Here is an 18,068-nt window from a genome sequence, read left to right as displayed (position 1 = left end):
TTTGTAAGGTGCTCAAACTTCTACCCAATTATGCAACTCGCTTCCTGTCTTGTCTTCTGCTGGTGCCTGATGTAACCCAGAACTGTCTTCCATGAAGAAGAGCAGTCTGTCCAGCCACCACTTCCTGCTCTATCTCTGAGAGAGGAAGCACCAGCAAGGCTGCCTCCTGTACTCACTCAGATACTGATACCTCGATGGGTACTCTCACTCAATCAGAGGTGGGTGCACACTCGGGTGAGCAGATCGCAGCTGGCAGAGGAAGGAGCGTCCCAGGTCACTGGGAGTGTTGGTGCTGTGATGTTGAGCATGGATAACTTTGTGTAAAATGCACAGGTACAGGAGCAGTAGGCTGGCTTGTCAAAGCAACTTGAGAAACTGGACTGAAAGTTAGAGAACTCCACACCTGTAACTGGGCAGTGGTGCCTCTGGAATGCATCCATTCAGCTGCCTCCATTGTCCAGTGGCCATCAAGAGCCTGGTCCACTGGGATGCTCAGTGGCTGCTGGAGGTGCACACAGAGCTGCACTCCATCACTGTAGCCATTGGCGGTCAATGACATGGAATTTCAGACCCTCAACCTCGCACTCGCTGGGCCTTCCTCACAAGGAGAGAGGATAATGTTTGCAGACTCCCAGCTGGAGGAGGAATCATAGACTGGCTGCCCCAATGTCTCCTCTTAGAACGCTCATTAAAAGTGAGTTTGGTATCTCATTATTTAAAAACTGCAACATTATTTTCTGCAATCCCTTGGTTTAAAGCAGCATCTTTTCCAATTTTTCAGTCCTCAATCTAGTAAAATGAAAATGGTCTTTCCCTGAAGAGAGATGAAATACCATTTCTAAAATGCAGTTCATCACAAGGCATATTAACACCTCGACAACAAAACACAAGCCTTACATCTGTTCAAGTTCATGCATCTCTTATCCATGTCATATACAATCTTTATCATCTTTCTCTTAAATGTTTAATCTATTCTCCCATTTCTACATCTGGACAATGTGTCTGCTATCACATTATCACTTACCAGTAATGTGAAAATTCTTTATATTGAATGGTTATGTCAATAAACTCTGAGCAATCTTGCATTTCAGCTTTTAAACTCTTCAATACATGGTAGTAAATTGCGGTCAGTACAGGTTAGTGTTTCATTGTAATCCTGTCAGACATTAAAAATATTGAACAGCCAAAACTGATCCCAAGATCTCTTTGACTACTGGAGAGTACATCCTCTGATGTTAGTTTAATTTGTTTGAAATGTATTGCATTGGCTTTTCTTTTCCTAACTAATGAGCATGCAATATGATAGCACCTACTCCTCAGTCTCAAGCATCAGTCTCCATTTTAAAAGGTTAGGAATGTCAAGGGTGACCACACTGGTTAATTTATTAACTTTATCTTCAGCTTCTCAAAGTATGCTCGTCATTCTACTAACTGTACTGGCTTTACCTATTTCAGTAATAAATTTGTTAAATACACAGCTGTTGTATTGAAGTTAGGAACAAATTTCCAAGGAATACCACATTGTCCTAAAAATCTCATGATGCCTCATTTAGTTTTAAGAACAGGAATTTGATCAGAGCCTCAATGTTTGCCATTCATGCCTATATTTGCTCTTGGCCTTTGATATATCAAGATGAGTTACCCTTATTTAATTTTGCAAATTCATTTTTGTCCAGATTTATTACTAAACCAGCTAATTGCAATTTATCAAACAGGCCTTCTATTGTCTTATATGTTCTTCCCATGAGTTATTGTACAATATAACACCACTTAAATAAACTACACATTTAGGTACTACAGCCACTACTTGATTTGTAAGTCTTTGGGATATCGCTGTTCATTTTTTAATCCAAATGGCATTGCCCAACATTAATTTTAACTAAGTGTAACAAAGGCAGCTACTACTTGAACTGTTGATGCTAGTGGGACTGACACTACTGTACAGAACCCATTCAACAGTTCAAATTTTGGAAGAAATGAATTATTGTCAACTTTGTCAATACAATCTTCTCATCAAGGAATTAGATAGGAATCTGTTTTCAGGAATGCATTGACTTTTCTGTAGTCAATTCAGAATATAGTTGGCTTAGGAACTAACAAAACGAGTGAGCTCCAGTTATTTGACTAGGTTCTCTCAAACGATTTTCCAACATTGAATCACTATTTCCACTTTAGCTTATTTTTTTTTAGCACAAGTGAAAGGGATGTCCTTCTACACACCCTGAGATTCCTGTGGCTATATCATGTCGAGCTAATGTAATTCATCCAGAGTATTACTAAAGATTTCTTTATATTCCCTCAGCAATCTTCTTGTTGTCTTTCTTCCAAATGCAAGTACAGATGTCGAACTATTTTAGTATTCTTATATTGGCACGTTGAGGTTTGCTTTGTGAAGTTCTCCTTCTGCCTCACTTTTACTGTTGCATCATCTTCCACGACAAGTACTACCTGACATACTTGCACTTTCTAATCTTCCTTGTGATTATGTCATTTCAACATGTTCACATGACATAATCAATTTTCCTTCTTATGATCGGGAGTAGCTATCACACAACTCGCTTTACTAATCCTCCTTTCTACATAATAAGGACCACTGAAGTTTGTTTTCAGAGGTTCACCTTTTCAAGGCAATAATACAAATGTCTTTGACACTGCTTGAAATGCTCTAGGTTTACCATGCTGGTCTGTCCATTCTTTCACTTTTGATAATTAAGTTTTGAATGCTCTTGTCTGACCTTACATACTCATGTGAATCTGTCTAGAAACACAGGCACATAATCCAACATTGAGGATTCATCTTTTCATCTTGAGAACTTTTCCTTAATCAATTTTAATGGACCTCTTTTCGTAAGCCATTGATCATTACAAATGGACTGAACTCAACAGATTCATTAGGAAGAAATTTAATCTTTTGTCCCAGTCCTGTAGGTATTTGTGACAATAGTGGATGCATGGTGGCTCAGCAGTTAGCACTGCTGCCTCACAGCACCAGGGACCTGGGTTTGATTCCACCCTTGGGCAACTGTCTCTGTAAGGTTTGCGCATTCTCCCCGTTTCTGCACAGATTTCCTCCTATACTCCAAAGATGTGCAGGTTAGGTGGATTGGCCATGCAACATTGCCCACAATGTCCAGGGACGTGCAGGCGAGGTGAATTAACCATGAGAAATGTAGGGTTACAGGAATAGGGTAGGGATGTGGGTCTGGGTAGGATGCTCTTTGGAGGAGTCAGTGTGGACTCGATGGGCCAAATGGCCTGCATCCACACTATAAGGATTCTATGAATAGTCTTTAAGCATGGCTTTGAGAATCTGATGGTTACTCTCCAATGCTCCCTATGTGTGTAGAAGGCTTCATTGGGCTGATTAAGTCCTGGAAAATATTAGGCCCAATGTGTGATCCAATTGTATTTCTATCATGACGGGAAAATAAAACAGAGTTAAATTTTCCACCACCACCTTAGCTGTAATTGTTCTCAAAGCAATAGTTTCCGGAAATCTGGTCGTCAAATCTGTAACTGTAAGGAAATACAAGTGTCTTGCTTTTGTCTTTACTAACGGCTCTAAAATCTACCAAGCCTCTGCTCAATCGTTCTTCAAAACCTGTGGGAATTAAACATGCTGGTTTGATTACATGTTGAAGTCACTACCTGACACGTAACATGTTTTCCAAAAACTAAAACAAATTGGTGGAGAAACTCAGCAGGTCTTTGTTCAGATTTTCAGCATCTGCAGTCTTTTGCTTTATTTTGAAAATTTCACTCATCCTGATGAAATCTTGGCTAGATAAAATTCTTGTTTACTAATACCTCCATTTTCCATATTCCTACATGCCCTACTGTACGAATTTTCATGAGCTACTCACAATGTCACCTTACAATATTTGGGCGGTATCAACATTTGAGGAACAACATCCACTCCCCATCTGCATGTCACTGAGAGTGTCTCTATTTCCTTCTCAGAACTCCATTCTTAATGAAACGCGTTCAGTCTTAGCTTTGCTGAGAGCTGCCTATAATAACAAATTCAACTATTTCTTAAGCCTCAATTAATAAAGTTATGCCAAATGCTTTCTCTGAATTACCCCTTCTTTAAATAACATTTGAGCTGCTCTAACAGCTGCTTGTGTTATTACTGTGATGCCTGGGGATGGATTTGATTTAGCCATTGTTCTGGTCTATACACACAATGAAAAAATACCTGTTCCCGTACCTGTGTTTCTCTTCAAACACATTCGGGTTTTCCATGATTTGGAGATGCCGGTGTCGGACTGGGGTGTACACAGTTAAAAATCACGTAACACTAGGTTATAGTCCAACAGGTTTAATTGGAAACACACTAGCTTTCGGAGTGACGCTCCTTCATCAGGTGGTAGTGGAGGGTTTTCCATGATTATGGATGAACTTAATAACTTCACTCATTACTCAGGAGTAAGTTCACTCCACATACAGCTATATTATAAACTCCTACTGCCACAACTCCAGATAAAAAGCCACACTTCACTTGCACTTTGCACAGTGGAACCCTTTACTCATCCTGTTTACTGGCACAAAGGCTTTCTCTGGATAGAAAACTGGATCCTTGCCAGCAAAGAGTTTGAGTAACTGCTATATACCCCTCAACATAGTTATAGGTTAAACTGCATCTTTGAAATAAACAAAATGGTTTTCGCTTTTGACAAAACCCCTTTCTACCCTTCATCTATCCTATTGGCCTTATTTGTACCCATAGCAGTGCTCACCTCTGGTTATCTGGTTGCCCTTCTAGTTGGTTTAGCATGGAAATACATTTTGATGTAAATTACAAATAATTTTCATTTTCTATAACATAACTGGCACATTTGGAATGTAAAACAGCTATTGAACTTTTTAATGATTAGACATAAAATACTGCATGTTAAATTTCAGTATCCTTTTAAAATAATAATTCAACTATTCTTTGCAAAACAACCTACAATTTGATCCACGTTCCTTTTGAGTTCTCTTTGCAGACTCATTCTTATGAACCTCAGTAAGTCCCATGGACATCTCTCACAACTTGAAGCATCTGAGTGGAAGTGTTCCACTTTATTTCCAATGGAAACACCCTTGTCTTCAATTTCTACTTTGCCCTCAGTATCATCCTTTCCAATCTGTGGAGGAAATTTTGGGGCTTGTCAGCTGCCCTTTTCCTTCTTTTCAATCTCATTCTCTGTTACTACTCAGATTTATGGGAGTGATGGAGAAAAGGGTTCGTGTTATGGATCAGCTCATTATCATTAGCCATTATTGCTGCCTGTTTAGCAGTTGCAAAACTTTGATCTTCAACATTGATTCTTAATGTGGAAGGTTGTGAGATTTTAAAGTCCTCGTAGCAGATAATCTCTTTGAGAGCTCCATATGTGGTATTCTTAATGGATTAGAATTACTTTGTTTAATTGTTTCAAATTCATCAAAAACTTGTCCAGGGTGTTTCGTTACATTCCAAAAGTTTTGCCTACATGCTTCTGGAACTACCTCGTATTCACCCGAAATAGCCTGCTTTATGGCATCACAATCTTTTGAAACTTCTTCTGACAGGGAAGTGTAAATTCTAAGTGCTCTGTCAATTTAATTCACAAGGGACAGCCAACAGCTTTTCTTTGATCAATTCATTTGTCTCGTTATTTTCACAAATGTCATAAAGACTGCCTTCACATCCTTTTCCTCAAGTTTTGGTAGAGCTTGTACAAGCTGAAACATTTCCTGACTAGATTTTAGAGAAAATATGACTCACATTTTCCCTGTCAGACCATGCAATGGCACCTGAGGTCTCCTTTACCAATTGCCACATTTTCAGAGGATTTTTTTTTGATCTCTAGCTTTCCGCTTTGCTCTTTCCAACTATAATTCTCAGTTTCTCATTTTCATTCTTTTTAACCCCTTTCTATAGCAAGTTGCTTCATTCCACCTGCAAACCTCCAACTGCTTGAACTGGAACATAGTGTGAACTGGACTTTAGTGTTTCACTATTTGGAGCCCTTGGTTTCTCTTGTATTTCTACCAAGCACAAGCACTGTGCTAATCCATCTGTCTTTTTAGCTATGGCAGTTAAATCCATTTCTTTGCTATTAATTTTCTAGCAACCTGTTTAGAGTTGTTGTGGGATTTAAACCTGGGCCACCTGGTCTCGAGGTAAGAACACTACCACTGCGTCACAAGAGCCCTCGCAATTCAATTTCCAAAAAACTTGCCAATTCAATCAATTTGGCTTTTCTGATCTCTTTTCGTTTAATCAGATTTGGAGATGCCGGTGTTGGACTGGGGTGCACAAAGTTAAAAATCACACAACACCAGGTTATAGTCCAACAGGTTTAATTGGAAGCACACTAGCTTTCGGAGTGACGCTCCTTCATCAGGTGATTGTGGAGGGTTCGATCTCAAGCCTTTCAATGAAAGGCTTAACAGATGATCAATTTTTCAATGTATAATTTCAGTCACATCACACTGCAAATTTTTGCAATAAATTCTGTGTTATGATCGAGCCCTCCACTATCACCTGATGAAGGAACGTCACTCTGAAAGCTAGTGTGCTTCCAATTAAACCTGTTGGACTATAACCTGGTGTTGTGTGATTTTTAAGTTTAATCAGAGACATTGCTTTCACCTGCTGAAGCCTTCAGTACGTTCTTGGGTCATCTTTTTTTAAGTACAAAGCCTAGTGTTTCTTCCTCTATCCTTTAACAGTAACTCCACACCCAATCTTTCTTGCTTCCAGTATCTCAGACAAAAAGCCCCAAACTTTAGTAGTATGTTGGAAATTAAGTCCCATTACTCCTAGATCATTACATTGTGAGCATTCGACTAAAGTGCAGAATGCCCCAATTTTACCGAATTCAGCATCCAGGAAAATGCGTGCCAGGATTTTTTTAGCATGAGAGGAAAATCATTACTGCAATCACAAACAGTTTTAACCAATGGCAAGAAAGGAACATGACATGCTAACTCATGACTATATAACTTAAACTCTACCCCTTTCAAAATATTCCCATTCACATGTAAACAGACACAAAAAACGTCAAGACAAGACACAAGTATTGTGAGAACTGAAAACCACAGTTCTGACACCAGTGCAGATTACCGGCACCAATTTTTTTTAACTTCAGCTCCTTTCTAATTCCTTTCAAGTCTTTGAGGAGGGCACAAGGTTACGGATACATCAAGTTGCAATCTTTCATTCACTGTTGATGTTTGTAGCATGTCTGAAGGTGTTGCTTTCCCCCATTTTCGTTTCAAGAAGGCCATTCTCAGAGAGACAGAATGTAAATAGACACTCAAAACTATTTGTCACGTCTGCACTCACAGAAAGGAGAGAGAGATTCAGGTGCTCTCGCTTTCATAGGCTGGATGGTTCTATTGAATTGTTCAAACACAACGCTGTAGCCATCCGCCCAGGAATCAGTCAGGGAGGTGTTACAATGGTCGGTACATGAGAACATGCACAAATGATCCTGATTGAAAAGCTAATCTAAAGTATGTCACTGGGCAACACTTTCCAGAGCAGCACCTCTGTAGAGCTGGCATCCCCACGCTGCTGCTTGGAGATGCAGCTTACAATGTAACTAATTTTTAAACGTCGGCAACATCTTCCAAAGTCACTTGGTTTAAAACAACGTCTTTTCCCATTTATCAGTCTACCATCCAGAAAACTAAAAATGGTCTTTATATAATGATCAATGTCATGGCAAAGATTACTTATGCCTGGAATCTGCAATTGACATAATAGGTCATTGCATGACATACGAATGTGGAATATTGTGATTGCTCCTGTCTTCACCCTGCAGTGTAGGTATAAAGGGCAGCAGTCATGGTTCTTATACATTGAAAAACCTTGAGGTGCCAGACTTACATAACGGCCTCATGCTCTAGAAGGATGGAAGCTGAACAAAGGTGCAATGACAAACATGGCGCAACGTGGACTATCAGACCGATCATCTGCTGAAAGATAAGAGTTAGGTGCCTGGGTGAATAAGGAGGAGCTGCCCTGAAACCTCCTGCCTGCGTGTCCCTGATGGTAAGGCGAGCTGTCCTCTGCACAAACTCATGATGCAGATGCCCTGGAGGAAGAGTAGGCACAAGATAACATCATGTCATTGATGGAGATCCCCTCAAGAACGTGGACAAACCACTGCCTGGAGAGTGGGTGCCGGGCCCTGCAAGGGAGCACCCTGATGGCTGTGAGATATGTGAGGCATTAATACCACAGCAGCTTCAGTCAAACACTCAGTACGTCGCTCTAAACAGCGTGCAGTCGATTAACATCTGCACACTTCTCTCCAGGACTTTCGCATTCTAGCTGACACTTGCCCAGCAGTCCTGTTAATGCCTGGAGTGGGCTGCACCTTGTAAACCTCAGACTTCATCTACCTTCCTTCAAAGATTTGTATAAAAATATGTGTTTGTGCCATAAAAGTCCACTTGACCTATTTTCCCAACATTGTGGGCAGACCAAAAGCAAAACAAAATGTACCCAATTGTGATGATTGTTGTGTCACGTTGAATATTTCTGGGATGCTGCAGCCTTCCACACACCCTACCTTCCTCTGCAGTGCAGGCTGTGGGTAACTTGGGTGAGCATCCTGTGTTGGCTTTGGCCTTCAGGGCCCAGTCACGAAGGATGTTTCAAGTGAAGTTACGGGAGTACCATCTGCCACCACGCCACTAAAATAATGATCCTCTCAATGGCTGGGTGTTGGAGAGAAGGCTAGTCCCTTCAGAGGTGCGGTCATCCATTGGTATCAGCTACTTGACCCCCACCATGAGGTCTGTTTATACCTCCCTGCTTTCCAGAGCGGCACTAGGAGTTGGATTAGGTCTCCCACCTCTCTAGTTCTGTATCCCTGAACACAAAGCCAGGCGATGGAATGCAGATCAGTCTGATCCCAACCTGTGCCTCAGAACATGGCCGAGTCAGCCCCTCCAAATCCATCACCCAGTCTGTCCAGGGTGGAAATAGAGCACTCTGATGATTGGGTGACTGCAGTGCACAGAGCTTGTCCTTGCAAGGCCCCTAATAATTGACCACATCCCCTGCACATCGCACTTGGATAGCCACATTACAGATGACTCCAGCAGCTCATCATCCAACTGGGACTGAGCACTTATCTGGATCAGTGCAGCAACCCTGCCAAAATCCTGAGTCATCTCTCCATTTTTCCCTCTCTCCATCTCTCTCTCTCCCTCTCTCTCCCAGGCCCATGCATGCCGAGTCAAGCCACTTACCATCCTGACTTGGAAAAGTATTGCCTTCGCTTCAGTGTCCCCCAGTCAGAATTGTTGTATGTCTATAAAAACAAAATACTGGAGCTCATTGTGAGCTGTGTTTACACTGTTGATTTGCCATCAGTGGGGGCAGGAGGGATCAGATGGTGTTGCACTGGGGAAGGTACGTGCACTGTAAGAGTGCGCCAGGAACAGATTAGATTTTGATTAGTTTCTGACAAGTTGTGGCCGTCTGGCGACAGTCTCTGATTGGTTCCTTGGCAGGGGGAGAATTTGGATGCTTATAATAGAGGGAGAGAAACCTCTGGGCTGGTGAAAAGCCAGATTCTGTGTCTCTGTCTCTGTGCAGAAAAACTATCTGAAGCCAGAAGAAAGCCACTTATTTATTCCCACCAGTAGCTGCAAGCTGTTGCCTTTAGCCTGTAACTTTATGTTTTCAGTTTATTCATCAAAGAAAGAGGCTGGCGAAAGCAGACCAAGGAACAGAAGGTTCTGGGAAACAATAGGAACATTGCATTAAACTCTGTGGAGTTTTTTGTTCTTTCACAGGATGTGGGCACCTCCGGCTAGGCCTGCATTTATTGCCCATCCCTAATTACCCAGAGGGCAGTTAAGAGTCAACCGCATTGCTGTGAGCTTGGAGTCATGTGTAGGGCAGACCAGGCAATGATGACAGGTTCCTTCCTTAAAAGGCATTAGTGAACCAAATGAGTTTTTCCCCAAACTAATTGCTTCATGGTGATCATTGCACTCTTAATATCAGATTTTTATGAAATTCAAATTCCACCGTCACTGGAATTGAACCTGCATCCGCAGAATATTATCTTGGTCTCTGGATTAACGCTGCTGGATTTCCTGTTCCTTGGATGCTGCCTGACCTGCTGCGCTTTTTCAGCAACACATTTTCAGCACTGATCTCCAGTATCTGCAGACAGACCTCACTTTCTCCTCTGGATTAACAACCTAACACCAATAACTCTAAGCCACTGCCTTTCCTGATACTATCAGCCTGTGTTTCCAGTACTTTTTCCATTGCACCCATAATACTGGCGTTTGTCAGTCTGTCAGTCTGTCTGTAAGCATGAGCAGAGTTCCAAAGCGGGTTAGATGGAGTTACAAGTTTATTTAGAGTCTTGATTACCTACTAAAACTAGAACTTTTCTTGTGATGAACAGTAGTGCTTGTTAACTACAGCAGCTTTGGTGATGATAAATTGGGAACTTTGGTTAAATCAATGACTTTCATGGTGACCCCAGGGTAGTGGGTCTCGAGAATCAGCCATTTTCCTGAGTGAGTCAAAACAGAAACGTGAAATAGTTTATTACCTGACAGTTACGATGATAAGATGAACTAGTTTCAGATGGTTAGTTGCATTGACTCGTGATACCAGATGTTGGTATTTACTCAGAGATAGGAAATGGTTGTAGACTGTAGACAGTAGAACTATCAACGGATTAACTCCTTCCCAAGAAAATCATTTATATATCGATGACCGAAGCAATTCCAAAGTTTCTGAGTTAATCCCTGTGAAGCTGTTTTATGTAACACAGCCTCACCATGTTAAAAAACTCTATGTGCAGGTTTTTGGCAGAGGCCTTAACCTCATTGGGCTACTTATAGCACCTTGTGGGCTTATGCTTGAAACATCGACTCTCCTGCTCCTCAGATGCTGCCTGACCGGCTGTACTTTTCCAGCGCCACACTTTTAGACTCTGATCTCCAGCATCTGCGGTCCTCACTTTCTCCCTGTTATAGTGTCTCGTCAGCAACACCCTGCATCCTGGAGAAATAATAATGGGGAACAAAGAAATGGCAGAGAAACTGATTGGTACTTCACCGTGGAAGACACCAGCAGCATACCAGAACTTCAAGACAGACAGGGGCAGAGGTGAGTGTCTTGGCCATCACTGAGGAGAAGATGCTGAAAAGTCTGAGGGTGGATAAATCACTCAGACTGAATGGATGACACCCCAGGGTTTGGAAGGAGATAAATAAGGAGATTGTGGTGGTGAGTTTTCAGGAATCCGTAGAGTCAGGGAAGGTCCCAGTTAACTCAAAACTGGCTAAGGTAACACCGCTGTTTAAGAAGGGAGGGAGGGGGGAATGCATTATTGTCTGGTTAGCTTGACCTCATATGTTGGCAAGATTTTGGAGTCCATTATTAAGGATAAGATTATGTAGTACTTGGAAGTGCATAGTAATATAGGGCTGAGTCAGCACAGCTTCTTCAAGGGGAGGTCATGCTGAAAAATCTGTTAGAATTCTTTGAGATGATAGTGAGGAAGGAGAGTTAGATGAAGGAGAGCCAGTGGATGAGATATATTTGGATTTCTAGAAGGCCTTTAACAAGACACCACATAGTAGACAGCTAAATAAGAGAAGAGCCCATGATGTTAGAGATAATGTACTGGCATGAATAGAGGATTGGTTGAGTGGCAAAAAGCAAAGATTAGGGATAATGGGGTCTTTTACAATATGGCAGCCATTGACTAGTGGAGTTCTGCAGGAATCAGTATTGGGACCACAACTGTTCATGTTATGCATTCACGATCTGGATAAAGGAACTGAGGACATTGTTGCTCAGTGCGTAGTTGACATGAATGTCAATGGAGGGACAGGTAGTGTTGAAATATTGTGAGCAGTTTTGAGCTGCGTACCTAAGGAAGGATGTGCTGGTGTTAGAGGGGTCTATAAGAATAATCCTGGGGAGGAAGGAGGATGCCATATGAGCACCGGTTGAGGACTCTGGGTTGGTACTCAATGGAGTTCAGAAGGATGAGGGGGATCTCATTGAAACTTACAGAATACTGAGAGATCTGCATAGAGTGGACATGGAGATGATGCTTCCAATAGTAAAGGAGACTAAGACCTGAGGACCCGGTCTCAGAGGGAAGTGAAGACCCTTTAGAACTGAGATGCGAAGGAATTTCTTCATCCAGAGGTTGGTGATTCTGTGGAACTCATTGCCAGAGAAGGTTGTGGAGGCTGAGTCATTGAGTATATTTCAGACAGAGATAGATAGGTGGTTGATTGGTAAGGAGATCAAGGGTAATGAGGAGAAGGGGAGAAGGCAGGAGAATGGGATTGAGAAATATATTGGCCATGATTGAATGGCGGAATAGACTTAATGGGCCTAATTCTTTTTCTATATCTTATTGTCTGCCAGTCCCCAGGGTTTCCTCTACATGTAAGGCTGCAATTCTATCCTCAGCTCTCTGCCTCCTCATGAAGTTGTCAGTTCCTGCAGTGAGAGAGTTCAGAGTGTGAGGAATTGACTGATTGCAAAGGATGGAGTCTTGACATTTTTGGATGGGGACTGTGAGGAACACCAGGTTGCAACTGAAAGAAAAGCAAGGAAGCCTTGTATTTATAATTATACTTTTCCCAACCCACAGCCATCTCAAAGTGCTTTGCAATCAGAGAGGTGTGGTTGCTTTTGCAATGTTGGAAACACAGCTGCAAGCAAATGCCTGCAGTCAGTGAAAAGCAAAACTCTGTGGAAATCTCAAATAAAACTAGAAAATGCTGGAGAAACTCAGCAGGGCTTGGCAACATCTGCGGAGAGAGAAACAGATCTGGAAGAGCACACTTTCGGACGGTGGAAGGAAATCCATATGGATACGAATGTGCAAACTCCACACAGACAGTCACCCAAGGCTGGAATCAAACGCTGGTCCCCAGTGCTGTGAGGCAGCAGTGCTAACTGCTGAGCCACTGTGCTGACCCCAGTCTTGACTTCTTGTCTGCAAGCCCTTGAATGACATTTAAGACCTGGAGCAGGAAAATCAATGTTTAGGGTAGGAGCCCTAAATTCCTGATGAAGAGCTTTTGCCTGAAACGTCAATTTTCCTGCTCCCCGGATGTTGCTTGACCTGCTGTGCTTTTCCTACACCACTCTAATCTTGACTCTAATCTCCAGCATCTGCAGTCCTCACTTTCCCGTATGGTGGGATTTGAACCCAGGTCCCAAACCATTAGCTGAGTTCCTGGATTTACAGTGTAGCAATAAGACCACTTGATCATTGCCTCCTCAATCCAGGTGCTGAGGGTCCCCACCCATTACACAGAGCCCCTTTCCAACTTGAGATCTGCTTGGGTGAGTCCATCTTGCTCTTCCTGCTGTCCTCTGAAGCCCACTTCCCTCACTGCCAGAATAATGACAAAAAGCCCTCTCCTCTTGTCCCCCAACTCCACCTGCCATGCACTTTGAAACTCCTGATGTTACATTTTCCCTTTAAACAGTTGCTGTTATTGTGAATCCAGGTGGAGTTCATGTCAAAATTCCTCCTTTATGCACCTTTCAGCTTGCGGTCTAAAACATATTATCAAGCTGAAATGTTAACTTCTTTCTCAGGGATGAAAATGTGTTGCTGGTTAAAGCACAGCAGGTCAGGCAGCATCCAAGGAATAGGAAATTTGACATTTCGGGCATAAGCCCTTCATCAGGGACACTGCCACACCTACTGAGTCTTTTTTTTCCAGCATTGTTTCAAAATACAGATTTCAGATTTCCAGCAGCCACAGTCTTATGCTTTTGTATCCAACATCACATCTGTTTCTGTTTGCATCCACATTGGCCCATTGGTGTCAACAAAACAATCTTCTGTCATCTCATGTTAGCACTTTAGAAAAGAAAGATTTATCTTCTGGATTTCAGTGAAGAATAATTCTTTGAAATTTCTGTCACACACAGTCAGAGTGGTTAAGAAGGCTTTTAGTATGCTTGCCTCATTCCTTCATTGTTAGACCATTGAGTATAGGAGTTGGGACTCATGTATAGGATATTGGCCAGGCTTCTCCTGAAGTATTTGGTCTCCCCATTATAGGAAGGATATTACTAAACTGGAGAGCATTCAGAAAAGATTTACCAGAATATTGCTGGGAATGAGTTATAAGGAGAGGCTGGATAGGCATGGGTGGCACGGTGGCACAGTGGTTAGCACTGCTGCCTCACAGCACCAGCCATCTGGGTTCAACTCCCACCTCAGGCAACTGTCTGTGTGGAGTTTGCACATTCTCCCCGTGTCTGCGTGGGTTTCCTCCGGGTGCTCCGGTTTCCTCCCATGGTCCAAATATGTGCAGGTCCTGGTGAATTGGCCATGTTAAATTGCCTGGAGTGTTAGGTGCAGAGGGAAATGGGTTTGCATGGGTGTCCTTTGGCAGGTCGGTGTGTACTTGTTGGGCCGAAGGGCTTGTTTCCACACTGTAAGTAATCTCATCTATAAGGCTGGGACTTCTTTCACTGGAGCGTAGGAGGTTGAGGGGTGACCTTATAGAAGTTTATAAAATCACGACAGTGAATAGCAAGGATCTTTTCCCTTGGGTGAGTTCAATACGAGGGGGAATATTTTAAGGTGAGAGGAGAAAGTTTTAAAAAGGACATGAGGGGCAACTTTTTACACAGAGAGTGGTTTATGTGTGGAATGAACTACTAGAGGAAGTGATGGATGCAGGTACAGTTGCAGCACTGAAAAGACTTTTGGATAAGTTAATGAATGGGAAAGGTTTGGGTGGGGGGATATGGGTCAAACACGGGCAAGTGGGTTGAATTTAGTTTGGGAACATTAGTTGGCGTGGATTAGACCGGAGGGTCTGCATCCATGTTGAATGACTCTATAATTCTGCAGATCATTTAATGAGAATCCCAGACGGATTCTGACAGTGACAGGAGTGTTTTGAAAGTTTTCAGAGTCAATTTGCAGAAATACTTTTTTTCACAAAAACTTTTCATGTCACAACACATCCCTGTGGCAGGTGGAACTGAATGAGGGTCTCTGGCTCAGAAGTAGGAATGCTACCAATTGCTACAAAAGGCCTGTCGAGTAACAATGCAGGAGGGATTGGCTACGATTTGAACCCAGAGCTCTCACATATAAAGATGTTGGTTAATATCAGATCTCTACACCAACCAAACAGCAGCTACTAAAACACAGCACTCTAATCTAACAGCAACGAACAGGATACAGTGTAGACCCGCCTTCTCGGGGAGGTGTTGTCCAATTTAAATACCCACACCTCCAATCCGACCTGACCCAATCGAAATGGGCTAGTCTGGCTGGGTCGGACGCAGTGTGGGAGACTCTGTGAATGAATGAATGAATGAAAAGTTGCCGGTTGCCAGTTCCCCTGCAAGAGGAGGGGGTAAGAGAGCAGGGATGATGCGGGTCTGGAGGTGGTGTAAGAGAGAGGGAGATTAAACTCAGCATCACAGACAGCGAGAGAGAGAGAGAGAGAGAGAGAAGGGAAAGAGATTAAACTCAGCAACACAGAGCGGGAGAGAGATTAAAGTCAGTATCACAGAGAGGGAGGGAGCATTTAAATTTTGCTCCACTTCCAACAGAGACCGGGAAGGGGTATTATATATTTTTTAAAAAGCCCTCAACAGCCAAGGAACTGTGAACAGAGTGTGGCTGGGCGCTGGAAGAGTTGGCAGAGCAGCGGATATGGAATGATGGTGCCTAGTGCTGGCAGAAGAGGAGATGAAGGGGCACTGATGCCAGTGGGATGCCTGTGTTTTGCTCTGAGGGATGGGGTATAGGAGCGGGCAGCGGCTCAGGCAGGTCCCTGCACACACTGCTCGCCATGTGCTCCCTGCTCAGTCTCTCCCTGCTCTGTCTCTCTCTGCTCGCCGCCCGCTGTCACTCGCTGCCACTCGACACCAGGAACCAGCGGCCGGCACAAGGGATCCCGGGGCCGGACAGCACCTCCAGGCCGGCCGGACAGGAACCCTGGGCCGGACAGGACGGCGCGGAGTCACAGCAAGGCAGCGGAGCGCCGGAGGTGACCGGGCTGCCTCCTGTAGCCCCAGCTAACGGCACCGTCAAGGCGGGCAGCCGCTGGTGGGGCGCTCTCCGGCGGCTGCCTGAAGCTCTCATCATCGGAGTGAAGAAGGGAGGGACCCGGGCTCTGCTCGAGTTCATGCGGCTACACCCGAGTGTCCGGGCGCTGGGAGCCGAACCACACTTCTTCGACAGACACTACGGCAAAGGGCTCCAGTGGTACAGGTAAGGGCAGGGACTTGTCCCCGTCAGCACAAAACTAGGCACAGCTCACCAACACACTCACACACACACACACACACTCACACACACACTCACATACTCACAGTCACTCACACACACTCATAGTCACACACACATACACACTCAGTCACACACACACAGTCACACACACACTCACACACACACACACTTACACACACACACTCATAGTCACACATACACTCACACATACACACTCACAGTCACATACACACTCACAGTCACACACACACTCAGTCACACACACACTCATAGTCACACATACACTCACACATACACACTCACAGTCACACACACACACTCACAGTCACTCACACACACACTCACAGTCACACACACACTCACACACACACTCATAGTCACACACACACTCATAGTCTCACACACACTCATAGTCTCACACACACTCACAGTCACACACTCATAGTCACACACACACTCATAGTCACACACACACTCAGTCACACACTCAGTCACACACACACACACACAGTCACACACACACACTTACACACACACACTCAGTCACACACACACTCACAGTCACACACACAGTCACACAGTCAGTCTTACACACACTCATAGTCACAAACACAGTCACACACTCAGTCACACACACACACTCAGTCACACACACACTTAAGTCACACTCATAGTCACACACACATACAGTCTCTCTCACACACACACAATCACACACACAGTCACACACACACATACACACACAGGCTCACAATCACACACACACACACACACACTCACAGTCACACACACACATGCACTCATTGTCACACACTATCACACACACACACTCACATTCACAGTCACACACTATCACACACACACTCACAGTCACATACTATCACATACACCAACACACATACACTGTCACATACATCAACACACACACACTGTCACGCACACATAGTCACATACACCAACACACACATGGTCTCTCACATGCACTGTCACACACACACTGTCACATATACCAACACACATACACTCACACATACACCAACACACACGTGCTCACACTCACACACACTGTCAGATACACCAATACAAAAACACAGTCACACACTCACACACACAGTCACACACACTCTCACATACACACTCTCACATACACCAACACACAGTCACACACACTGTCAGATACACCGACACATACACACAGTCACACACTCTCACACACAGATACACACACTGTCACATACACCAACACACAGTCACGCACATCAACACTCACACACACCAACACACTCTCTCGCACACACATACACACACCAACACACATTCCAACAAACACACACAGACACACACACAATCTCACATACACCAACACACACTTTCACACACAGTCACACCCACACACAGTCACACCCACACACACTGACTCACACACCCGCGCACACACCATCACACACATATTCCCGCCCAGCTCACCAACATACCATACAGATCCACTCCTCAGACACACACACAATATCACACTTTCTCTCTCTCACACGCTGACACAAACACATCTCATACAGTATCTGTACCTCCCCTCACCATGACACAGACACTGACACAGCCCTGTACACGGAGAGGGAACAGCAGCGAGCAAACAGCTTCCCGGCGGAACGATCTCTATTAGATTCTAGATCCCCTCTGAACGGCCTCCCACACACAGTCTTCATTCAGAAAGCAAGGTCCCAGATACCCTCTCACCCCGGACGGGTTCTCAGATTAGGCAAATAATCAATATCTAGCAAACTCAGAGCAGCCGCGTCAAGTATCCAAAAC

General features: G+C 43.8%; 1 protein-coding gene across 1 annotated transcript in view; it reads left to right on the top strand.

Moving 5' to 3' along the window:
* Positions 1 to 15,348: 15,348 nt before the first annotated feature.
* Positions 15,349 to 18,068, top strand: part of hs3st3l (heparan sulfate (glucosamine) 3-O-sulfotransferase 3-like) — a 147,869-nt gene continuing 145,149 nt past the window's right edge. Inside the window, exon 1 of the mRNA XM_060844612.1 lies at positions 15,349 to 16,241. Coding sequence (XP_060700595.1) covers positions 15,742 to 16,241 — 500 coding nt within the window. The 5' untranslated portion in view covers positions 15,349 to 15,741. The remainder of the gene's footprint in view (positions 16,242 to 18,068) is intronic.

Source organism: Hemiscyllium ocellatum, chromosome 25 (assembly GCF_020745735.1).
Source record: "Hemiscyllium ocellatum isolate sHemOce1 chromosome 25, sHemOce1.pat.X.cur, whole genome shotgun sequence".
Classification (NCBI taxonomy): domain Eukaryota; kingdom Metazoa; phylum Chordata; class Chondrichthyes; order Orectolobiformes; family Hemiscylliidae; genus Hemiscyllium; species Hemiscyllium ocellatum.
The sequence above is the reverse complement of the archived record's forward strand: the minus strand, read 5'-3'. Positions and strand labels throughout refer to the sequence as shown.